The sequence below is a fragment of the Caenorhabditis briggsae genome (assembly GCF_000004555.2).
Source record: "Caenorhabditis briggsae complete genome, chrV, whole genome shotgun sequence".
In the NCBI taxonomy this organism is placed as follows: domain Eukaryota; kingdom Metazoa; phylum Nematoda; class Chromadorea; order Rhabditida; family Rhabditidae; genus Caenorhabditis; species Caenorhabditis briggsae.
Genome location: NC_013488.2, coordinates 3307780 through 3330710, shown reverse-complemented (window position 1 = coordinate 3330710; position 22931 = coordinate 3307780). Strand labels below are relative to the sequence as shown.

Here is a 22931-nt window from a genome sequence, read left to right as displayed (position 1 = left end):
TCATATTATCAAAATATTTTGTCAGTTAAGAACTTTTTGATATCTTTTACAGGAATAAAGATGAACTGGCTCTAAGTTAGGAGGCTTTACAGGTTTGGCGATAGCTGAAGTTACAATTAAAACGAAAATTTTAAGGATGGGTTATTCCTAATCAGTGGTTCTGGATAATTTAAATAAATTCACAGTTAGAAATACCTGAGGAAAAATTGTTACAAGCAAAATTTCACAATCTGGAAACAATTTTTGCTGATAAGAGTCGTTTAAGTCATACACCAGTCGGTTCACGCCCCCCCCGGACTATTCAAGAATTTCCAAATTCCCCAGCCCCCGAAATTTCTGAATACTAGAATTGCCAAATTCTGGTTTTCTGAATTTTTGAAATCAGGAATATTTGTATTTCGACGAATTTTTGAAGTTCCGTAATTCTGGATATCTGAATTTCCTAATCTTCTGGATTTCGGAATTTCCGACATTCTGAATTTTTCCATTATCAAACTTAAAAATTTAAAAAATTTAGAATTTCCACATTTCCCGAGTTTCAGAATTTCAGCATTTTTCGAAATCCAAAGTTTTTAAATTCCCGAATATCCAAATTTTCTGATAATTTCTGAGTTTCAAGGTTCTTGAACTTCTGCAACTTAGAATTGTGAAATTTTTATTAGTTCCTAAAGCACATAGAATTAATAGGATTCAACACGGAAATTGAGAGATTGCAATTTTCAATTCCCGATCAAAATCCTGACCAAAAGCCGAACTCCTAATCTTCTCACCAGAAGTTACATGCCGAGTTCGTAATACAGTATTTTTCTTATCTTTTCCTCATTTTCCCCCTTTCTTCTCTAAAGTCACGCCTACTCATGAAGCTGACTGTCCTATTTTCATCCCCCTTCTCATTTCATTGCTCGTGCAAGACGCTGGTGTATTCTTCGTTTCTTGCTCCTCATCCCGTCTTCCTTATTTTTTTCTCAGAATTTCATATGTATATTGTCGAATCCGCTCATCTCTAATAGAAACCTAGATAATTAAAATTAAAGCTCAAGGTACAATCCTAATGTATTTGAGTTGTTTATAATCAGCGATTATTCCTTGTATGTTTTGAATTTAATTTGCAATTAGCAATACTTGACATTTAAATGAACGTTGCGAGCAAAATTTCACAATCTGAATTAGCAATTTTTGCTGATAAGAGCTGTTTATCAGTAAGTCAAAAATGTTGAAAAAAGTGTTTTTAACTGGCACCACTGGAACCTTCAGAACCTTCTCTCTTCCTGGCAAAATCCGCGCTCCCAAAGTCATAGTATTGGTGATTGCTTCTTGAGCTCCTCGGATCTGTCAGCTTTGTTATTAGTACATTTGAATTGTTTACCAAACTATTGTGAAATTATAATTTCTCACTGTTAGATAAGAGCCTTTTATACTGGCTGAGTTTACTTTCGAAACCGTTTTTATTTCAGTATTTTTAAAAATGGCCAATAGTAGTGCTCCTGAGTTTTTAGCAGGCCTTGGCCTTCAAAAAATGGCAACTACTCCTCTTCTATGTGCAGGCCTTGGTGTTCAAGCAGTTTCAACGATCTATAGCACATACGTGAGTTTGAGCTCAATTATCTTAATATTTTTGAAGTATATAAAGAATCCGAAACCATAAAAATGTTGGTGATGTTATGAAAAACATTTCATCAATTGTCAGGTTTTAGATATCTTGATCACGAGCCGAAATAATTTAGCTTAAAGGGAACTTTCAGGACCATTCTCAATTTCGTGAGAAACAAATTCAATTGTCGAACCAGCGGGATGAAGCTCATAGGAAAATGATGGATAAGATCCAATCTGGTAAATTTGAAATCATTTGAATAATCTATGTTGAAGTTTCCAGACCATATCGCCCATCTCGATCAGATGAGCGAGGCAGAGGAAAAATCTCGAGAGTGTTTTCAGGCGTACAGGGATAAACGAGAAAAAGAAATAGCGTAAGTTTATTGAATCTACAAATTTTAAGTGATTCACAAATTTTCAGAAAAATTAAATCAGAATTCGATGAACAGCAAGCCAAATACGATAAGGAAATAGATGATTCAATTAAAGAACATAAGAAAAATGTGGAGAGCATTAGAGAGCAATCGGAAAATGCTCTACGGCAAAACCAAGTGATTCATAGGAGACAGGTAGGGGATTACGCGGGTTTCCGGAAATTTCCAAAACTTTTTTAGTTGGAATCGATGGATGACAACCAACGAAAAGAACGCGAAGCACTTCACGAAAAGCTTGAAAATGCTAAAAAGGAGATTGCTAAAGTCTTGGATGATGAGTATCGTGAGATAGATATTCGGATGAACGAATACCTAGAGAAACAGGAGAAAAAACGCGAAGAGAGGAATACGGCTATGGAGAAGAATCGGAAAGAAATTGCTGGTGCTCAAGGGGAAAATCGGAGAGTTGTTCAACAGCTAGAAGAGGATAAGAGGTTTGTGTTAGTTTCCTCTCAGGACCCTGGCAGACCTCGATTATTTGAAGTATTTTTTTTTTGAATGAACTTAAGGGTTTTGTTCATATAAGAGTAGTTGCCCGATGACATACTATAAATCGGACACGATAGCTGTTTCGGCAGTCTGCCCATCAGGTGAACCGGTCCATAGGACCTCCCCGAGAGAATAGGATGATCTTTTTAAAAACTGATTTTATTACAGAAAACACTTTGAAGAACAAAAGGGTTTGGTGCTGAATACCCAGATTGAAATTTCGGGTGATCTAATCGCTCGAAATGCTTCTATGAGATGTATGAAAATGTATCAAGATGCGTTGCAGCCGGTTGCTTTGAGAATGAAAAACGCATTCAATGAAATGAGAACTATTGTAAGTGAATGAATGGTTACAACAAAAATTAGTTTTAAACATTTTCAGTGCGATTCCGCAAACTTTGACAAACGATCTATTCGAGCAGGATCACTTGATCCATTCAAAGACGAGATTGCAAGCGCCGAATGCGCGTTTTATAATAATGTTGCGATATTCACGCAGGGCATGTTATCAGAAATACATATACCTCTTGATATTCGAATTGAATTAAATGTGAGAATTTTAAAGCCTATTGAATCATTTTACCACAGTCTTACAGAATCAACTCAATCAGATAAAAAAACTACTGCAAAACACAAACGTAAAATCACATGCTGCCCTTCTAGCATTGGCTCACGACAAGAAAGATTTGGAAAAAATGAGGAATGAGATGGACTTGATGAAAACATTTTTCACAGCTTTTGAAGATCTCAATACTGATCAACAAACGTTGATGATTCAAAAAAAGATTATGGTAAGCAGTCGTTGCAATGAAGCGGGCTAATTTGGAGTTTTCAGGATTCATTGTGTGCTAAAACTAGCCAACTGAAGATCAACGGCTAGAGAATGTTACTGCTGCTGTATTTAATCAAACCTTTGAAACTTTGTTTTATATAACAAGCTTTTTCTTCATTTTGTTATGTAATACACACAGTGACATGAGATAAATGATGTTATATTTGGAATGAAAAGTTCTATTTGGAGTGAAAAGTTCCAAAAGGTATACCGTAGCACAACATCATACAGTACACCTGCAGTACACATACGGTACACAGTTACGCAAAAATGCTTTTCAAAACACAATTCCTGAATTAAAAAAAAACCAAAAAAAAGTTTGCCCAGCCTCTCCCAGTTGACATCCTGACCTGGGTCTCTCTAGTTCTCCTCAATCTACCCATTCCACCAATTATCGATTATTTCAACTTTCAACAATTAACTAATACAACTGATCATCGATTACGATCATCAAAATGACTCTCCGTGAAAAATTGGAAAGATCTCGTCCCGGTAAAAGTAAAGAGCAGAAAACCAAGTAGGTCTTCAAAAAAAATGTTCAACCCTTTGGGTTTTATTCCAGAAAAAAGAAGGGTCGCAAAATCATGAGTCCTGATGACGTCATCAAGAATGGACCATTCAGTTGGAAGGTTGTCACTCTTCTGGGAAGTGGTGGATTTGGTGACGTTTATAAAGTGTTTGATGAAAGGAATAAGGCAAAGCAATACGCGTTGAAAACCGAAAGTGAGGACGGCAAAAAAGTGATGCTTCGGTTGAAAGTCGAAGTTCGAGTTATGATGGCGATTTTGGAAGCGAGGAAGACAAATCCACAGGGGTATAAACATTTCGTGGAGTTTGTGGATCGTGGGAAAAGTGAAGATTTGGGATGCAAATTTGTGGTGATGAGTCTCGTCGGACCGTCGTTGGATGATTGTCGGAGGAAGTATGGAGTGTGTCTGAATGATCGAAGTACACCCTATATCATTGCGATACAGAGTTTGGAGGTGATTTTTTGTTTTCTAGGGTACCGTAGTTGAAGGTCTAATAATGGCCCACAAAAAATGCAACTGATGTGCTTTCTAGGCCATGGTAACATGGTGCTTGAGATTTGCAAGTTGGGTCTTCTAGGCCGCCATGATAAACGACCAAGCAAGCACACCATGTATAAATATCAAGTCTAAATTTCTGAATTTTTGAATTTCTGAATTTCTGAATTTTTGAATTTCTGAATTTCTGAATTTCTGAATTTCTGGATTTCTGAATTTCTGAATTTCTGAATTTGTGAATTTGTGAATTTCTGAATTTCTGAATTTCTGAATTTCTGAATTTCTGAATTTCTGAATTTCTGAATTTCTGAATTTCTGAATTTCTGAATTTCTGAATTTCTGAATTTCTGAATTTCTGGATTTCTGAATTTCTGAATTTCTGAATTTCTGAATTTCTGGATTTCTGAATTTCTGAATTTCTGAATTTCTGAATTTCTGGATTTCTGAATTTCTGAATTTCTGAATTTCTGAATTTCTGAATTTCTGAATTTCTGAATTTCTGAATTTCTGAATTTCTGAATTTCTGAATTTCTGAATTTCTGAATTTCTGAATTTCTGAATTTCTGAATTTCTGAATTTCTGGATTTCTGAATTTCTGAATTTCTGAATTTCTGAATTTCTGAATTTCTGAATTTCTGAATTTCTGAATTTCTGAATTTCTGAATTTCTGAATTTCTGAATTTTTCTGAGTGTCTGAGCCGGGCAGACGACTTTTCCCCTATTCCAGGCTGTCCGTGATCTTCACGCCCTTGGCTACCTCCACCGTGACATCAAACCAGCTAACTTCGCCGTTGGTCTCGGCCCCACAGAACCCACAGTCTTCATGCTAGACTTTGGGATCTGTCGAAGTTTTCTTGACCCCGCCACGAAGCAACACAGAGCGCCCAGAAAATCGGTGAAGTTTCTGGGCACGAATTTATGGCAGGCAAAGGTTTATTCTAACTTTGACCCAATTTATCTCAGTTTTTGTGAAAGGTATCAAAAAGTGATCAACTGACAAAACATCTATGATTACGATAAGCATTTTATCAGTTGACTACTCTTTGATATCTATCACAGGGACCGAGATAAATTGAGTCTAACTTCAAACATTTTCAGCGAAAGAAGCCTATCGAGGAGTGCCACGTAACATGAAAACAATTGTCTCCTATGTGGACACATTAAGTTTTCAATCCGCACCAGATTATCCGTTCATGATCAACTTCCTTTTCACAATGTCTAGTCAGGCTGGCTTCCCGATCAACAATATCAATACTGGAGCTTGGGTTGGGAATCTGAAAAATAAAAAAGACTCGGGACGGAATGGAACGAGGTCGGATAAGCTGTCAGGCTCGTCGGATGGGGATTGAGATTTACTTGAATGAATTTTTATTAATAAAATCTTTATTCTTGACCACCAGCTGACAGATTTGTCATTATTATGTTAAGGATATTGGGCAGCTGAAAGAGGGACAACTAGAGAAAAACAAGTCCAGAATTCATTTTTCATATCAAAAAATGCCGAAAACCTCCACCACATCTACTATGCTTCCAGAATATTACGACTATGAAGAAGACACATATAAAATTGTCTTCAACATTTCTACCAGACTAAACCTTTCGCTTCAAATCGCTACAGTAATCCTGAACTTTCTCCACTTGATTGTTCTGCTTCGGAAGGATCTCCGATCCTTTGCAATTTACATTTTCATGATAGGCATTTGCATTTCCGACATTCTTACCAACTCTATAGATTTCACCTATATCGCTGGAGAGATTTCCTGGATGCCCATCCTTTTCGCGGGCTCTGGAGAGATTTCTTGCCTTCGAGATGACTATTCAGAAGTGAATGTTGGCGTACAGATCCTGGCTACTCTATTAGACATTTCTAGAAGATTATCAGTTTGGTTGGCAATTCTTATGGCAATCATGAGGAATTTATCCGTGTTGTACCCTACTAACCAACGGATACAAAGTATGTCAAAATCTAAAGGAGCATTGATTATATTGGGAATTTGTGTTTTGTTTTGGGTGGTTTTTAATATCTGGCATTTCGTTTTGTATCGGATTTTTTGGCTGCCGGATAATGCGAATGCGTTGTGAGTTTGATTTTGGGGAAAATCCAAATACCAAGTAAAACCTGTAATAGAATAGCACCCATACTGTCCAGCTCAAAAACTCAAAAATGGGTGTCATTCAGAAATCATGCAATTGCTGAAAAACTAGAAACTTCCGAGAAATTCTGTTAATGCAAAGTGTTCAGTTTCGGTCTGTTTTACAACTTTCAAAAATTTCAAAGCGATCGGAAACTTGATAGCCGAGACTCCTGAAAATGACTGAAGATCAACTGGAAAACACGTTTTTGTGTATCTCCATTCCTCTCCAAGATATCAAAAATTTGTCAATTAATAAAATACTTCTGACATTATGATAAACAATTTATCAGTTGATAACTTTTTGATACCTTTGACAGGAACCGAGAAAAATTGACTCAAAATTGGGGGCCTTTCTATTAGAGGTGTTACGGTATACGAGGGCTAAAACTGTCTGAAAATATTCGTCCTGCAATTTTTCTTCAGGTGCAAAAAGTATTACAAATCTTCAATAACTCCTCGTTATATCCTTGCCGCCCCCTCCGATCTTCACGGAATTATGCTGGATTGGGGATTCATCGAAATCATAATGAAATTCGCTGCCACAATCTGTTATCCGATTTTAACAATTTCTTTATTGATAACACTTCGCAAAATTAAGAATCGAAGAAACAAGAGTGATAAGAAAGAAACTGAAAAACCAGATCACACTACAAAACTCATTTTGCTCATGACCATTTTTTTCATGCTCTCTGAAGGGTTTGCTGGTGTCTTGGCTCTGTTTCAGTATAATATGATTGCTCTTATGGAGATCGATGAAGAATTCGTGTAAGTTTCTGTTTGGACAAACAGACACACAGACAAATTATTTTTCAGTTATGCTATAAATGCTGCACAGTATCCGGTATCAGTTTTGCGAACTTTGAATGCGTTATCTCATCCAATCGTTTGTTATCTTTTATCTTCTCAATATCGGGATGCAGTGAAAGGGATATTTATAGGGAAGAAAAAAGTAGGGAATTACTGTAGGTATATTAGAAAAATTAAATGTTTCAGCTCAAAAAATTGGATGTTACACGGTCGACGAGCAATGTGCGGAGCAGAACGACAACGTCAACAATTGGATAATTTTTTTCAAAATGACTCTCTAGCAGTTTTGGTTGTACTCCTTGTCTTTGTTTTACATTCCTCTACAAAAATTAACTGAAATAAAAATTTTGAGATTTGACTTAATTAAAATAAATTCTTTTTACCTTCTCATTCTTGGTAAAACCAAATAAAGATTTTGCAGTTTCTCTATACTGAGTTGACATGAAAAAGCAGACAATTGGATGGCTAGAAGAGTTGATGACTGGGAAAATTTCAGCGAAACACATGATAAGATAAGCGATGGTTCTGGAAACATCTTCATGTACTTTGAGCCAAATTATCTCGGTTCCTATGAGAGATATCAAAATTTTGATAACTGATAAAATACTGGTAATAACATGATAAGGAATTTATCAGTTGACAGATTTTTGGTATCTCTCATAGGAGCCGAGATATTTGGCTCAAAGTTATAAATTCTATTACAGGTGGTCTGCCCGGCTGATAAGGTCAATACCACTTACCTTATCAATGGACTGTTCTCAAAATAGGAAAATGCAAAATGTGAGAATCCATTGGGAACTTCAAGTAGAAACGAAGACATGGTGATGAACAATATGAAACTAGTGGTATTATCTTTCTCCTCCGATTTCTTGATAATTTGTCTTCGTTTCGATGCTTTTCGTATCTCCAAAATTAACAGAACAGCTAGAACCGGTTCTATAAGAGATGGAAGTGCTTTTATGATTCCATAGATGAATGTGATTTTTGCGTGAAGGTCCGACTTTTCACGGGGTACTGTAGTCAGGTATCGCTCCTCGGTTTCTGGCAGAATGTGTTGTGTTCCGTCGCAGCTGGAAAGTAGAATTCTTATAAATCGTTCTGCTATGGACAAGGATATTCTAGGGTTCTAGGGTTCTAGGGTTCTAGGGTTCTAGGGTTCTAGGGTTCTAGGGTTCTAGGGTTCTAGGGTTCTAAATCTCAGAATCTCAAAATTTCAGAATCTCAGAATCTCAGAATCTCAGAATCTCAGAATTTCAGAATCTCAGAATCTCAGAATCTCAGAATCTCAGAATCTCAGAATCTCAGAATCCCACTTTTAGGCCTCCAAAACTTTACCTAAAATCCTTCCATTGTCTCCGGATTTCATGATTCCACATAGCCGTAATTGAGACCAATCCATTGACCAAAACAGTTAGCACCACTACCAAAGGCACCACCCACGACCTCGACAACCCCATCATCTTCTGACTCATCGGAAACATCACTGACAGCACTCTATACAAAGCCATGAACAATCCAAGCCACGTGGCACTCCGTTGAGTGTCATCCAACACACCCACCCCATACTTGTTGATGAGTGCATCCTGGTAGGTTACGGTCACATAACATTCCTGGCCAGGTTTCACAGATCTGATCCAGAAAGGAGAAAAGGCGATGAATCCCAAAACTTGACTGATAAGATCGCAAATACAAATTCCTAGCATCATTCGGTAGATCGTGTTGAATCGAAGGTCCTTTCTGGTTAGAATAATCAGATGGGTGAGAGTTATGGCGACGGCAATGAATTGAAGGATGGCCAGAATATAATTGAATAGATTGAAGGCGTCGTTAAACCAGGATGGGATGTCTACATAGGTGACAATATCCTTCGGAGCAGCAGTGGTTGGGATTACGGTAGTAGTGGAAGACATGTTTTCTGTTTTTGGTCATAGCTGTTGTTTTCTCACCTTTTATACTAATTTTCCTAAGCGATTACAGATTGTTACTATTAGTATTAGTCAGTGATTCAGTAACCAAAACACGAGCAAATTGTCAACAATCTTTTTTTCTTGGGGGATTTTTTAGATCAAATAATGCTTTGTGGAAAACTTCAAAGAGTAATTTGATTGAGGTTCATGTGTCTTGAGGGAGGTTTGTAGTTTGGTAGATCAAAACTATTAGATTTTTTGCTCTTGAGCTATGCGGGCGGGACTCATTAAAGGCTCTGATAGTGGCCCACCCAATACTTTAACTTTGAGCTCAATTATCTTGGTTCTTTTAAAAGATATCAAGAATTTCACAACTGATAAATTATTTATCATAATACCACCATTATATTATCAGTTGACAAATTTTTGATATCTCTCATAGGAACCGAGATAATTAGGGTCAAACGGGATGATATTTTAAAGGAGCTACAAAGATATTAAAAGTGAAAATTGAATTGTTATCAAAATTCAATTGTTACGTGGTGAATTTTTCAAACAATTTTTGGCGGATAAAAAAGAGCGAAACATTTGGAAAATTATTAGAAAAACATTTGGAAAATTATTAGAAAAAAATTATTAGAAAAATTCAGGAGCACTGAAGCCTGGAGCCCTGAAGTAAGGAGCTCTGGGGTTAGGAGCCCTCTGGCCGGGAGCCCTGGGTTTAGGAGCAAGGCCAAATGCTGGTTTAGGATCTAAAAACTAGCGTGGTGTTCTGAAGAAATCTACTGTAAAATTGAAGATCGTTTTTTTTTCAATTCCTGGAACTGAAATCAGACAATTCATGCATTCAGAGCGTTCCTGATGGTTCAGACTGAAAATAAGAAGAAACTATGTGATTGATATTACCACCCATTTCTTTGTTGACCACTTTTCAAACCTCTTACAGGAATTGAGAATAAGTGGTTCCAAGTTCACTGTGTTACCGTAGCGTGCACATTAGGCTCAATTATGTCGATTCCTATGAAAGATCTCAAAAAATTTGTCAACTGATAAAACGTTGCTCTTGAAATTATCAACAGTTTATCAGTTAGCAAATATTTTATATGTTTTGAAGGAACCGAGATAATTGAGCTCAAAGTGCACGATAGATTACGGTAGTACGATTTACAGCCGCTATCGTTTGAATTCAATGAATTCCAGATACTTTTTGAGTATGTATTTTTTGCGGTACTTTCTGTAATTGTCTTTCTTAAACACAAAAAAAAACAAAAAAAGGAATTCAAACATATGATTATGTGTATGTTTTTGGGGTTTTTTTAATTGATGCCTCGAAATTGATAACACCCATTAAGAATAGAACAAAAAATATATCAACAATAACATGAACGGGAAACGGACAAAAATGGACCAAAGATATACAAAAATCAACGGATTGAAAATATTCAAAAATGGGACGAAGTGGCAGATCGGAGTGTCTTTGTGAAAATATTGCAAAAATATTTGTTTTATCAGCTAACTTGCTGCGTTACTGTTTCTGATCTGATTTCAACTGGCAGAGGATGTTAGCGTGTTGCCTAGGCTATGAAAAATGTGTGCCTGAGTTTTTCTCAAGGAGTGGTTCCTTGTTTTTTGACAATTAGTCATAATTTGCTTTATTCACTGATCAATTATATTCCATCCAGCTGTTCCTTCAAAAACACACAGAATCAAAGCATACACCCACATTCCTTTTATCAGAAAATGTCTCAAAACGCTGTTCTCTCCGATTTCGATAAATTCGACAATTCTACAAAAGAGGCTCTTGTAATTATTGGAAACAATATTTTACTTGTGTCTCAGTATTTTTATAAACTGAATTTCGTCCTAGCAATTTTGGGTATCTTTATAAACGCTTTTCATATCATCATACTCTCTAGAAAACCGATAATCTTCAATGTTATCAATGTGATTATGTTGGGTATCGCTATCAGTGACACGGTGAATTTGAGCTGTTTAGCTTATGAATTTATCACGGTGATTTCCGAATCGTTCGAAGATGAATGTGCCTCTCCGCAAAGTTCTCTTATCACAAGGCTGTATTTTCATATCTTAATATTCAAGAACGACTCCCGAAGATTATCCACGTGGCTTGGTGTTCTTATGGCATCTCTTCGCTATTTGATCACAAAAAATGCATTAAATCCAACCTTCAATTTTCTCTCCAAAGCATCGTCCGGTTGGAAATCCTTGGCTGTCGCATCCACAATCAGTTCTCTAATGTCTCTTTTCTATTAGATTCGCGTGGATCTTATTTCTGAAGTCTGGGTTCCTCCGGAAGCCTGTGGATACCAGGCCAACTCCAGTATGCTTGAATATGTCTATACAGATAATGATGTTTTTCAGTGGGACAGAGATCTATCAGTCTTATGTAGTTCTCGATGGAGTTTTGAAGGTCTGAAGTTTGATAACAGTCGGATAAATGATGAAAACTTTTCAGATCGTTCCTGCTATTGTGCTTCCAATACTGGCTGTTCTATTGATAAGAGAATTGAAGAAGGCAGAAGTTTCCAGAAAGAAAATGTCTGTATCTTCTCAAAGCGCTAACAATTCTGATAACACTTCTAAATTGGTTATCATTATGACAATCACTTGTATTTGTGCTGAAGGACCAATGGGAATAGCATTTGTACTTGAAGGTTTAGTAGATGATGTTCCAAAATTGAGGTTGAAAAAACCACTGGGATAGATAGTCTGTAAATATGGTATTTCAGAGAAATAGTCACCTGGTTCGAGTCAATTATTTACACTTCCGTCATTTTGAACGCAACTACTCACTTTATTGTCTGCCTCAGAGTTTCTACACCGTATAGAAAAACTGTCAAAGAGTTGTTTGGACACAACGGATCACAGAATCCTGTAAGTTGGTTTTAGAAAGCTACAGTTTTGCAAAAATATATTTTCAGATAACAATAACTCCAAAAATCAGTTCAGCAAGTATTGTTACACAGAGACAAGTGGATGCCAGGATAGATGGCTAAACTGATTTATTGTATTCTTGAAGGCTAAAATATGATAATAATTGTAAGAGAAATACAATAAATGTGATACTTTTATTTTAAACTTGTCAAAACTACCATCATCCCAGCAAACAGGCTGGTGGTTTTAAGAACAACTTTTTTTGAAAATCAGCTAGCCAAAACAGATCTAAAATATGTTCGTAATTGAAGGCCCCTTCCACGGGCTTTTTACTGTAGACACCCATGACAGATTCCCATGCGTCTACAAAAACAGGCAAAGATGTGAAGGCAAGTGAAGGAACATGGGAAAATATGAAATTGGGGACGGCGGTCTATCCATGACACGGTCAGGTGGAAGTATGAGTCAGGGAAGCCACGCCTCCCGTGGTCCCATGAGAAAATGGTTGGGGAAACAGAGGGATGAGGCACAGCATGATGAGACACACCCTACAAACACGCTTGGTCAGCCGGTTGCGACCGTGTAGCTCAGCAGATGGTAGCGGTACCTTCATCATTTGGATCACAAGCTCAGCCCCTATCGCTCTGTGAGACTGCCATTAAATGCTCTTTCAAGAGTTGAACTCGTGGCCTCAATCGTAGATGAACAGCGCCACTCCCACCTGAGCTAAGCGGTCGTAAACCTGCCAATGGTCTAGCAAAGCGGCGTTTCACCTTAAACCTTTTGCAGTCCTATAGTCTTTAAAGCTAATTTGAGTTTCTATGCTGTTTAACTTTCTCACTTCTAATCTAACTTTTCGGTAAACCATTCAATTCCATTTTTTACTTTTTCCTACGCCCCATCTTCCTTTCCCATGCCCCATCTTCCGTCTTCACCACCTCCTCAACACGTGCGCGTTTTCCCACGTCCCTTTAATTTCGTCTTGATGAGGGCGTGGTCCCTTTTTTTCCACCTGTACAAGATAACATAAGACCATATCATTTTTGTGTCCCACTACTTTCTTGTTTTTGACTCATCACTGCAGAATTTGAATTCTTTCCCATAGGCTCCGTCGTGTCTCATCATCCTTATGATAGTTATAAAACCCATAAAACCTCAATTCAATCATCAACTTGTATACTTACTTTTATTGTTATTAGATGGGTATGGTCAGATTAGACTCGTAGACTATTTTTTTGCATACTTCATGGTAGATCAAAAATGTATTTTTTTAGATTCATTGATTTTCCTTCTTGCTGTCATCAGCTAAACCTATTTTTGTTTTTTAGCCCATTTAGAATATTTCTATTTTGAGCCAAGTTACTGTATTTTCTCTTATAGAAGTTCACCCCATACCTGCACTTTGAACTCAATTATCTCGGTTCCTAGAAGAGATATCGAAAAACTGTTTACTGATAAATTATTCATCATAATATCATCTATATTTTATCAGTTAGAATATTTTTTTTATCTTTCATAGGGACCGAGTTATTTGAGCTCAAAGTGTAGGTATAGAATAGGCTTCTAAGGACCAGAAGAGTTTGAGATTCCATTTGGAAATTTATGTCAACATTTTTGAATAATGAGTCGAAAATCGCACTTTCCCACACTCCTATATCAATTCCCATTTCCCATGCTCGCTTCTCTTTACCTTGCCTGTATTCCTCGCATCTTCCCACGGGTCCGAAGGGGCGTGGCCGAACACGGTACCTGTCTATATGATACCCATACCCCATAGACCCAATAACAACCATTCATTCTTGTTCGTTCCGTATGCCCTCCGGTTTACTCGTCTCACGATCTCCTCTTATTTTTTTCAGTTTCCATATTCTTTATTTCCAGGTTTCTAGACATGGATTATATCACCGCTACCATGATTCTTAAACAAGACAGAAAGATTGTTCAGGACAGAGAGAAACGATCCAATTTTAATGAGAAGGTGGCAGTTTTGGCAAATTGATTCAAAGTGATGGTGAGGAAGGATTGAGGTGAGTTTTGAATTTCAAATGCGCTCTATCGCAATCTAGTTGCTCTAGCTCTACCTAATCAAGCTCTATCTAAGCTAGCTAATGAAATATCTTTCAGCACCGACACTATTCTAAAAAAGACTCTCGATGTTGTCAAACAGCTGAATAAAGAATCGACATCCGACGCAGCGCTCAGCGGTTTCTATCACGGACTCTACCAAACAAACGTCCACGTGGCTCAATTCATCAAGAACCTGAAGCTCTGTTCAAAAGACACTGAAGATCTGGTCATCGGTGTCAAACAACTGTTCGAAATGGCTATTCACGGCTCTGTTGGGAATCATTCGCCAAGGCAAGAAAGAGTGGAGGGGAAGGATTTGAAAGAGATCAAGAAGAAGCGGGAACAACGCCGGCGAGATCGATTGAGCGCTGGTCTCAACGGTTTACACGAGTTCATCGTGCAGAACAATGTGGCGCAGGTGCAAAAGTGAGTTTGGGAGCCGAGGTTTATGTGTTACGGGTCATACTTGTCCGAACCAAAGCTTGGGTATACTTCTGAATTTTGGTTCAAATTGAACATTAAAATGTAGAAATTTGAGCCAATTTGTTGGTCCTGTAATGAAATGGTCTGCATACAGTCAAGTTTGAGTTCAGCCATCTCGGTTCCTATGCAAAAAATTAAAAATATGTCAACTGATCAAATGCTAATGATATTATGATAAACAATTTATTAGTTGGCAACTCTTTTGTACCTTTGACAGGAACCGAGCTATATTGGCTGAAAGTTAAAAGTTAAGCGGATTTTCTATTACAGGTTTTACGGTTGTCAAAAATATAGATCAACTCAGAAAACCATAATTATTTTCAGAAAGAAATTCGAAAAGAATCAGATCCTTGACATTATTATCGATTATATCGCGAGTACCAAAGCCGCAATGATAAATAGGACCATCCAGGAGCACCTGATCCACGCACAAGGAGTCGTCACTGGTCAGAACAAAGGAAAGGAGTTGGCACTTCAGTTTTTTATGGTGAGTCCGATTTATCTACTTTTAGAGCTCTTGTTGTCCATTCCTTGTTTGTTTTTGGTAGGTTTTAGGACTTTTTCGGTCTGTTTGTAGACCGTTTATGGTTCGTTTTCGGTCCGTTTGTGGTCCGTTTTTGTCTTGTTTTCAGCTAGTTTTTCCTCCGTTTTTGGTCCGTTTTTGATCCTTTTTTGACCTATTTTTGTCTTGTTTTCTGCTAGTACCGTTAACTAAAATATTTTCATTTCCAGATCAACTCGCAACTTGTTCTCCACCTTGTACAATTCAATGCGTATTTGGATGAGAAATTGAGCAAAATCCGGGCACTAATTGCTCCATCACCTGCTCCACTCAACACTGAATTTTACCAGTTGATGCTCCAACTACCGGGATTTCTGAACCTCCCAGCTGCTCCTCTGTCGGGTGCACCAACATCTCCAACCGGATCCTGGACTCGCTCTTCGCCATCTTCCGATGTTTCGTCAGGTAGTACTTCTCCAGCCAAAGAATCAAGGGGAATCGTTCGCCCATGGGAATAAGATCTTTAAAATATATTTTTTAATTCTCAAGTTCATAATTTATTTCTTGCTCATCAATGTCATACTGGTTTTAAGATACATTTCAATAGAATCTATGGATTCTCAAAAAGTTTTATTTTGTCATGATCTCGTTCATCGATTGTACCATTTTTATATTCAAATTTCTAATAAAACTATATCAATATTCCAAGTAATTTTATTCAAAAAACGATATTTCTAAAATCCAAAATTTGGATTTACAGCACAAAAATATCTGTGCTGGAAATTGAATTAAACAATAATTGTTCAGCGAAGCAAAATTATACAGAAAAATCCAAACAAAGGTTCCCATCGAAAATTTGTCGCTTCCATAGTTATTTCCATCCTGATTGTTTGTTCTATCGATAACTTCTGAAATTAAAAGTTTCCCAAAAATATTTCAGCTTATAAAAATCTAAATTTTTACCACACTGCTTTCCATCAACAGTCACTACAGTATCCGTTGTATTCTGCATCAAATCTAGGCAAGCCGCCGAGTTCAAAAATCCATTTACACTATTTTCGAAACTGATTTGAAATTGGGTTTGGGAGAATACTCTCTGAAAAAGGTTTCGAATAGTTTTGGTCTGAAGAATTTAAAATTTATAGGGTTATGTACCTTTAAATTTGGGAGTTTAGCACTTTCCAGCATTTTGTTCGAGATCAGACGAATCGGTATTGTAGAGCCTATAAAAAAATTAAAATTTTGTTTAATGAATCTATGAATGAACCCATGAACTCATGAACCCATGAACCCGTTCCCTTGAATTAAGTACCCATGTACCCATGAACCCATGAACCCATGAACCCATGAACCCATGAACCCATGAACCCATGAACCCATGAACCCATGAACCCATGAACCCATGAACCCATGAACCCATGAACCCATGAACCCATGAACCCATGAACCCATGAACCCATGAACTCATGAACCCATGAACTCATGAACCCATGAACCCACGAATTCATGAACCCAGGAATCCATGAACCGATGAACCCATGAACCCATGATCCCATGAACCCATGAACCCATGAACCCGTGCCTCCCTTTAAAGAAATTTGACCTACTATTCAAGTTCACCGCGTATTCCAAACTTTCCAAGAAAGCTAAATCTGTGATATTTGTGTCTTGAACAGTCAAAGATCCCCAAATGAATCTCACAGATTTTAATTTTCCAATATAAACTTCATCGCCAGAGTTTATAGATATATTTCCTTGAATTTCAGAGCAATTGGATTTCAGGTCCTTCAAATTTTTGAAAATACAAGCAGTGGTCTTATTTTCACATAATTTCGCATTCAGATTTCCGAAAACCACTTTGTTCTCCAGAAAAACTTTGAATTCGTCGATAGTGAAACAAAAATCGGCATGGTTAGCTTCAAAGTTGGCAAGGAATACTGGCTTTCTTGGGATCAAGTTCTGGAATTCAAAAAAGAATGATACCCCATTGCTCAGCAAAAATACAAACCCTGATCAATGAAATCCCTAATCTGGTGAGGTTTTGATTATCTCTGATATCAATATCATATGAAACAGTGTCGTATGCACTTCCTTTAATCGTTTTCAGATTTTTCAAAAACGATAGACTTTCAAAATCTGTCCGAACTACTGAAAACTCAGCACTGATATTTTCGATATCTCCAAATGCTGTCAAATCAAATCCATTTGCTATAAATTGATAAGAGAGCAAGTCCAAAGAAGTGGTAACCAAAGTGCAATTTCTAAAGTCTTCTGCTGTTTTCTTGTACATTTCGGTGCCTATACAACCGGGGCAATTTTTGAGATTGCCATCTGAAATCACTTCAAATAAACCTTCGTTGATCCCACAAAATGCGCTGGCATCTAAACGTTTGTTGTCAAAAATAGAAAAAGGGCATGTGAAGTTTGTTGATGGTCCGAAGTTCAATTGTTCCAGATTTGGGTTGTTGTAAAAACCGAACGTGTCTGAAAATGTGAATGTGAATTTTTTTTTGTGATGGGGTACGGTCATCGGTGTTTACGCCTTTCACTTTTTTGTGTGGTTATCAGTGATGGGAGGAGTTTCCGTTTCCGTTTCCGTTTTCCGCCCGGTTTTTAGAGATTTTTTTCCATTTCCGTTTCCGCGGAAAAAAATTTACGTTTTCGTTTCCTTTTCCGTTTTCAGTAAGAGTAAAATTCTATTTCCGTTTTCCTGAAAAAATTGCCAATTTTTTTTTCAGCGGAAACGGAAAAAATTGTAAAAGTTGACGAAAACATTGAACTGAAACAGGCTTGAAAAAAATCATGGAAAGTGAGGCAAATATAGTCTTCAAACGTTAAAAAGTGTTTATTTTCATGTTTGATGGAAAAAAAAACCCTGAAAAATAGACGAAAAACAGAAATTTCAGTTTCCGTTTCCGTTTTAGTTTTCCGTTTTCCGCCCGATTTTTAAAAATTTTTTCCGTTTCCGTTTCCGCGGAAAAAAATCCCCCTTTCCGTTTTCGTTTCCGTGTTTCCGTATTTCGGGAAAATGCGTTTCCTCCCATCACTGGTGGTCATTACTTTTTTGAGTGGTCCTACTCATAGAAATGTCCTTTTTCGAATTTTCTAGAATTCCGATATTCAAAAAAAGTTCATTTCGAACACTCTTTATGGCATGTGCCGTTTCTATGAGTCTGCCAATAAATGGTTTCTGAGTAGTTGAACTTGGCGCTGAATGTTAGGAGAACAGGCTGAGCTACGCGGTCATGACTTTTAGCAGCCGTACTTCCTTCAATAACAATTTAAGGACAATGCCATAACTTCCAAATTTTGACGTCAGAGTGCATACTCCCCCCTTTAAAGTCTCCCAACTCACATGGCTCACACTCGATGGATTTCAAACCAGACAAAAATTCAATACTTGCATATTTGGACTTCTCAAAACTAATTGAACCTCTGAACACTGACACGTTCGCAAAATACGATTGTAGTTCGAAAACCGGAATATCCGAATATTGATTGAATATCATTTTACCACAGATCTCGGTGCAATTTCTTGGCCATTTCGAGATAGTTTCATAACTGACTATTTCTTCTAAAAACCAGCAATTCGGTTCTGAAAATTTGATTTTTTTTTTGAAAAACATTTATAGTTGCTCCCGTAAGCTAATTTCCGGTCATTTGACCATTTTTAGGAGTCTGGAGCTCGGTTGTCAAGTTTCCGATCACTTTGAAAATTTTGGAGGGTGTAAAACAGACCTAGACGGACAATTTTGCATTCACAGACTTTTTTGGATGTTTCTAGTTTTCCAGATATTTTTAGATTTTTGAAAGTCACCCATTTTTTGTACTGAAAACATGAAAAAGCTAGTGTCTTTTAGAAATCGGCAAATAGCTGAAAAACTAGGAATTCTCAGAAAATTCTGGGAATGCAAAATTTTTAATCTGGGTCTGTTTTACCCACTCAAAATTTTTCAAAAAGTTCGAAAACTTGACATCCGAGCTCTAACCCCCTGACAAGGGAACCATGTTTAGCCTTCATCTCAGAATTTTTTCTAAATTTGCTCATTTTTAGTTTCAAATACGGGCTTTCTTGTGGTGTATTCGGTTTTCTGCACAAATTTCTAGAAGCCGAGAAAAGTCCATCTGAAAATATGCTGTTTTCTTGGTCTCCTCCTTCCCTTCCACTTTCCCCCATTTCCTCTATACATTCTCCACTGTGGAAGAAACGAGCAATAGTCACAGGTGATTCGTGATTGACCAATTCCAGATGAAGAGCTATAAACGACCCAATTACTCACCTTTCGAAGTTCTTTCACCTATTTTGGTTATTTTTCATCGTTTTTTTGAGTTTCCTTTGCAAATTTTGTCCGTAAATTATTATTTAACCTACAAGAGCATACTAAAATACTGTCTCAGCCAGTATTTTGCTTTTTATTTGCAGAAAAATTGGAAAAATGGCCAGGAGACAAATGCCGGAAGCTAGAAATCGAAATTTTGGTTTATTCAGAAGATAGCACTGCTACTGTACTTTTAAAAGGTAAGAAGCGTTCAGAAAGTCCGAACTTCAAATCCAATTTTTACAGAGAGCCAGGAAATTCTCAATTTTCTGGTACGTCCACTAAGTACTCCGGAAAAGAAACGACTGAGGAAGAGGAAGGAAGAAAAACTGGAACGGTGGGTAGATTTGAAAAAAAAATCTGAGAAAAAACTTTAGATTTCAGTCGGAAGTGTCAAATTCGCTGATTTCGAGAAAATTTCCAGCCGATAACTTCTGTCAGAGGTATAGTACAAAAATTAGTGGGAGCTTCAAATTTCGATAAATCATTTCAGTTTACTAACCGAGATTCTACAGCGTCTTCTCCTCCCCGACTTGGACCGTCATCGAAAAAAGACAAAAGCTGACAGAAGTAGAAGCTTCGACGCCGTTCCAGCTAATACGATGACAGCGGAAGAGAATAATATAACTTTTAATTAATTGTTTTTTCGTTTTTCCTTGTTTTTTCTGTGCAATAAACAATTTTTAGCAGCTGCTAGCTTCCAGATTCGAAAAAATATATCCCATTTATAGCCCTCGCGACAAGCCAATTGTAGGAGATTTGCTCGCGATAGTTCGAATATTGGTCGTTTGCGGTGGCGCGTTCGCGATCGGTCTGTAAATGGCCTGCGGCAGGCATGTTCCGATGTACCCATGGCGATTTTCCGCGAACAATATTCCACCTACAGTGCGTTTCATAAGTATAGGTTCACCCTCGGTAGACAAGGTGGGAAATCTTGGAGGTTTGGGGTTGTTATAATATTAAAGTCCATGTAAAAATACATATCGCCCACAATTTTTAGACCGCTACTACAAAAAATAAATTTTTTATGTCAGAAAAAGTATGTTTTGTGAAAAACGAGCGTTTCATAAGTATAGGTTCACCCTTGAAAAAAATTACAGTTTCACATAGGTGATAACTTTTTAACTATTTTTACTGTTTTTAACTATTTTTGCGTCTTTTACTTCGTTTTTCTTATGCCGCGAGCCACTCATCTCTCGGATTCGGAGCGAGCTCAGATCGACGCGTTCAAAACGGCTGGATGGTCGAATCGGCGCATCGCAGCTAGGTTAGGACGGTCTTTCAATTGTATTAACACGTTTGTTAACAATCCGGACCACTACGAGACCAACAAGAAGAGCGGAGCTCCGAAAAAATTGACGGATCGAGACACGAGAAGCATCATCAGACTGGCATCCAATTCGATGAAGAGCTGTAACGACATAAAGAATGAGCTGAAACTGGATGTGAGCAAGTCCACGGTCTGGAGAACACTGGACAGCAATCAGAACATTGTCCGAGCCAAGTTAATGTCCGCGCCGATGCTCACCGATGCTCCAAGGCGAACCGACTTCAGTTTGCGAGGAACAACATGGCAACTGATTGGGATAAGGTATGGAATGCTTTTGAAATCATCACTTATGCTGTTTTCTATTACAGATCATCTTCAGCGATGAAAAAAAGTTCAATCTGGACGGGCCGGACGGCTTCAACAGTTACTGGCACGACCTGAAGAAGGATCCCCTCCATTTCTCCAAGCGTAACTTCGGTGGTGGTCGTCTTATGGTCTGGGGAGCATTCTCTTCTGCCGGTACTATGGATTTGGCGTTCGTCTCCTTCAGAATGAACTCGACAGACTATCAGGATGTCATGACTGCCAAACTGATCCCATATCTTCGCCGTTTTCATCGGCGTCAGCTCACATATCAACAGGACAATGCTTCGATTCATGCGAGCAGATCGACTTTGGACTGGTTCAAGTCCGAAAAAATCAAGGTGATGGATTGGCCGGCTTGTTCGCCGGATTTGAACCCAATGGAGAATGTTTGGGCTGAACTCGTGCGCGTCGTATATGGTCAGGGAAAGCAATACCAGACCGTTTCTGAGCTCCAAACTGCCATCGTGGACGCATGGAAGAACCTGAAGAAGCCTTACCTCCAGAAGTTGTTAAATTCCATGCCAAACCGCTTGTTTTCTATTATTTCCACTGGTGGAAAGCCCACAAAGTATTGAATTGAATAAAACTTTGTTAATGTTAAATTTTCCGGGGGTGAACCTATACTTATGAAACGCTCGTTTTTCAAAAAAAAGACTTTTTCTGACATAAAAAATTTATTTTTTGTAGTAGCGGTCTAAAAATTGTGGGCGATATGTATTTTTACATGGACTTTAATATTATAACAACCCCAAACCTCCAAGATTTCCCACCTTGTCTACCGAGGGTGAACCTATACTTATGAAACGCACTGTATTATAGACGCTGCGCGAATCACCGAGTGGATAGTGGGGATGAATAGTAATCACAATTTTGGGGTTCGATTCCGTCACTGTCCATTTTCTTTTTCTTTTTTTTTTGATGTTGGAGGAATGCTTTGAACTTTTCGAAAATCAAAACTATGTTTGCTCTATTATTTCAGTAGGAAAACAGCTCGAAAAAATAATTTCTGAAAAATTCTTGAAGCACTGCTGAAAAGCCTTATCTACTCAAAATGTCAGTCGAAATCCCCCTATTTGATCATATTGGTTGCGGAACTGTTATAAATCAGTCAAGAAGTATGTAAATCTATGTTTTCACAATATTTGAGTGCTATTGGGTTTTCGAAGGACTACGATTCATTGGAGTTTTGGAAGAAATCACTTATTTCGGATTTCAAAACGGATATAGGTTACAGAATCTTGTGAAAAGACTCATTTTATCATTTTTATGCGTTTAGAATTCATTTTAGCACATTTAAAAAATTCCCATGGCAAAAATTTTTTTCAAAAAAAATTTTTTTTGAAAAATGAGGAAACTTTGTCAGATTGTAGAGAAACTTTTAAAATTGCGATTAACACTCAAACAATGCCAAAAAACTCCCATTAACCCTTTCAAAAACTCACTCCAAAAGTGAGAAATTAGTACTGAAATCACTTAAACAGCCCATAACTCGACTTCTAGAAATTTGTGCAGAAAACCAAATACATCAAAAGAAAGCCCGTATTTGAAACTAAAAAAGAGCAAATTTAGAAAAAATTCTGAGATGAAGGCTAAACATGGTTCCCTTGTGAGAATGCTCAAAATAACCAAAAATCAACTTTTGTCAATATCTTATTGACCGGTAATCCATTCAAAAGTGCTCACCACAATCATAATTCTGTGAACGGATTTCCGCGATTGGTTGAGAATTTATTCTTATAAAAAGAGAAAAAAGTAATAGAATAATCATTTCTCAAGAAACTTAGATTTTTGAAGTTGGTGAAAATTC

At 37.5% G+C, this 22931-nt stretch overlaps 9 protein-coding genes across 9 annotated transcripts in view; 7 read left to right on the top strand and 2 right to left on the bottom strand.

Annotated features, from left to right (window-relative positions):
• Positions 1-29, top strand: part of CBG26959 — a gene marked incomplete at both ends in the record, with an annotated part of 4518 nt that extends 4489 nt beyond the window's left edge. Inside the window, one exon of the mRNA XM_045236792.1 lies at positions 1-29. This exon is cut by the window's left edge and continues 1196 nt beyond it. Coding sequence (XP_045099045.1) covers positions 1-29 — 29 coding nt within the window.
• Positions 30-1465: 1436 nt separating this feature from the next.
• Positions 1466-3396, top strand: CBG10486 (the record flags this gene model as incomplete). Its single annotated transcript, XM_002635776.1, has 9 exons — positions 1466-1585; positions 1743-1830; positions 1874-1967; positions 2015-2162; positions 2208-2461; positions 2685-2850; positions 2899-3066; positions 3113-3307; positions 3352-3396. The coding sequence occupies 9 exons, from the start codon at positions 1466-1468 to the stop codon at positions 3394-3396; spliced, it is 1278 nt and encodes a 425-aa protein (XP_002635822.1).
• A 407-nt stretch (positions 3397-3803) lies between these two features.
• CBG10487 lies at positions 3804-5722 on the top strand (the record flags this gene model as incomplete). The annotated part of the gene is made up of 4 exons (XM_045236791.1): positions 3804-3865; positions 3911-4331; positions 5101-5221; positions 5472-5722. The coding sequence occupies 4 exons, from the start codon at positions 3804-3806 to the stop codon at positions 5720-5722; spliced, it is 855 nt and encodes a 284-aa protein (XP_045094294.1).
• A 148-nt stretch (positions 5723-5870) lies between these two features.
• On the top strand, positions 5871-7596 carry Cbr-srw-15 (the record flags this gene model as incomplete). Its single annotated transcript, XM_002635778.2, has 4 exons — positions 5871-6451; positions 6932-7273; positions 7322-7470; positions 7502-7596. The coding sequence occupies 4 exons, from the start codon at positions 5871-5873 to the stop codon at positions 7594-7596; spliced, it is 1167 nt and encodes a 388-aa protein (XP_002635824.2).
• A 78-nt stretch (positions 7597-7674) lies between these two features.
• Cbr-srw-2 lies at positions 7675-9225 on the bottom strand (the record flags this gene model as incomplete). Its single annotated transcript, XM_045236790.1, has 3 exons — positions 7675-7780; positions 8056-8385; positions 8651-9225. The coding sequence occupies 3 exons, from the start codon at positions 9223-9225 to the stop codon at positions 7675-7677; spliced, it is 1011 nt and encodes a 336-aa protein (XP_045094295.1).
• Positions 9226-10962: 1737 nt separating this feature from the next.
• On the top strand, positions 10963-12239 carry CBG10490 (the record flags this gene model as incomplete). Its single annotated transcript, XM_045236789.1, has 5 exons — positions 10963-11297; positions 11605-11653; positions 11699-11925; positions 11973-12117; positions 12165-12239. The coding sequence occupies 5 exons, from the start codon at positions 10963-10965 to the stop codon at positions 12237-12239; spliced, it is 831 nt and encodes a 276-aa protein (XP_045094296.1).
• Positions 12240-14008: 1769 nt separating this feature from the next.
• Positions 14009-15687, top strand: CBG10491 (the record flags this gene model as incomplete). Its single annotated transcript, XM_045236788.1, has 4 exons — positions 14009-14095; positions 14219-14610; positions 14992-15154; positions 15400-15687. 4 exons carry the CDS (start codon positions 14009-14011, stop codon positions 15685-15687), a joined length of 930 nt encoding a protein of 309 aa, XP_045094297.1.
• A 653-nt stretch (positions 15688-16340) lies between these two features.
• Positions 16341-18795, bottom strand: CBG10492 (the record flags this gene model as incomplete). The annotated part of the gene is made up of 5 exons (XM_045236787.1): positions 16341-16392; positions 16562-16751; positions 16777-17128; positions 17178-17653; positions 18525-18795. 5 exons carry the CDS (start codon positions 18793-18795, stop codon positions 16341-16343), a joined length of 1341 nt encoding a protein of 446 aa, XP_045094298.1.
• A 623-nt stretch (positions 18796-19418) lies between these two features.
• On the top strand, positions 19419-20126 carry CBG10493 (the record flags this gene model as incomplete). The annotated part of the gene is made up of 4 exons (XM_002635783.1): positions 19419-19520; positions 19568-19825; positions 19873-19931; positions 19982-20126. The coding sequence occupies 4 exons, from the start codon at positions 19419-19421 to the stop codon at positions 20124-20126; spliced, it is 564 nt and encodes a 187-aa protein (XP_002635829.1).
• Positions 20127-22931: the final 2805 nt, after the last annotated feature.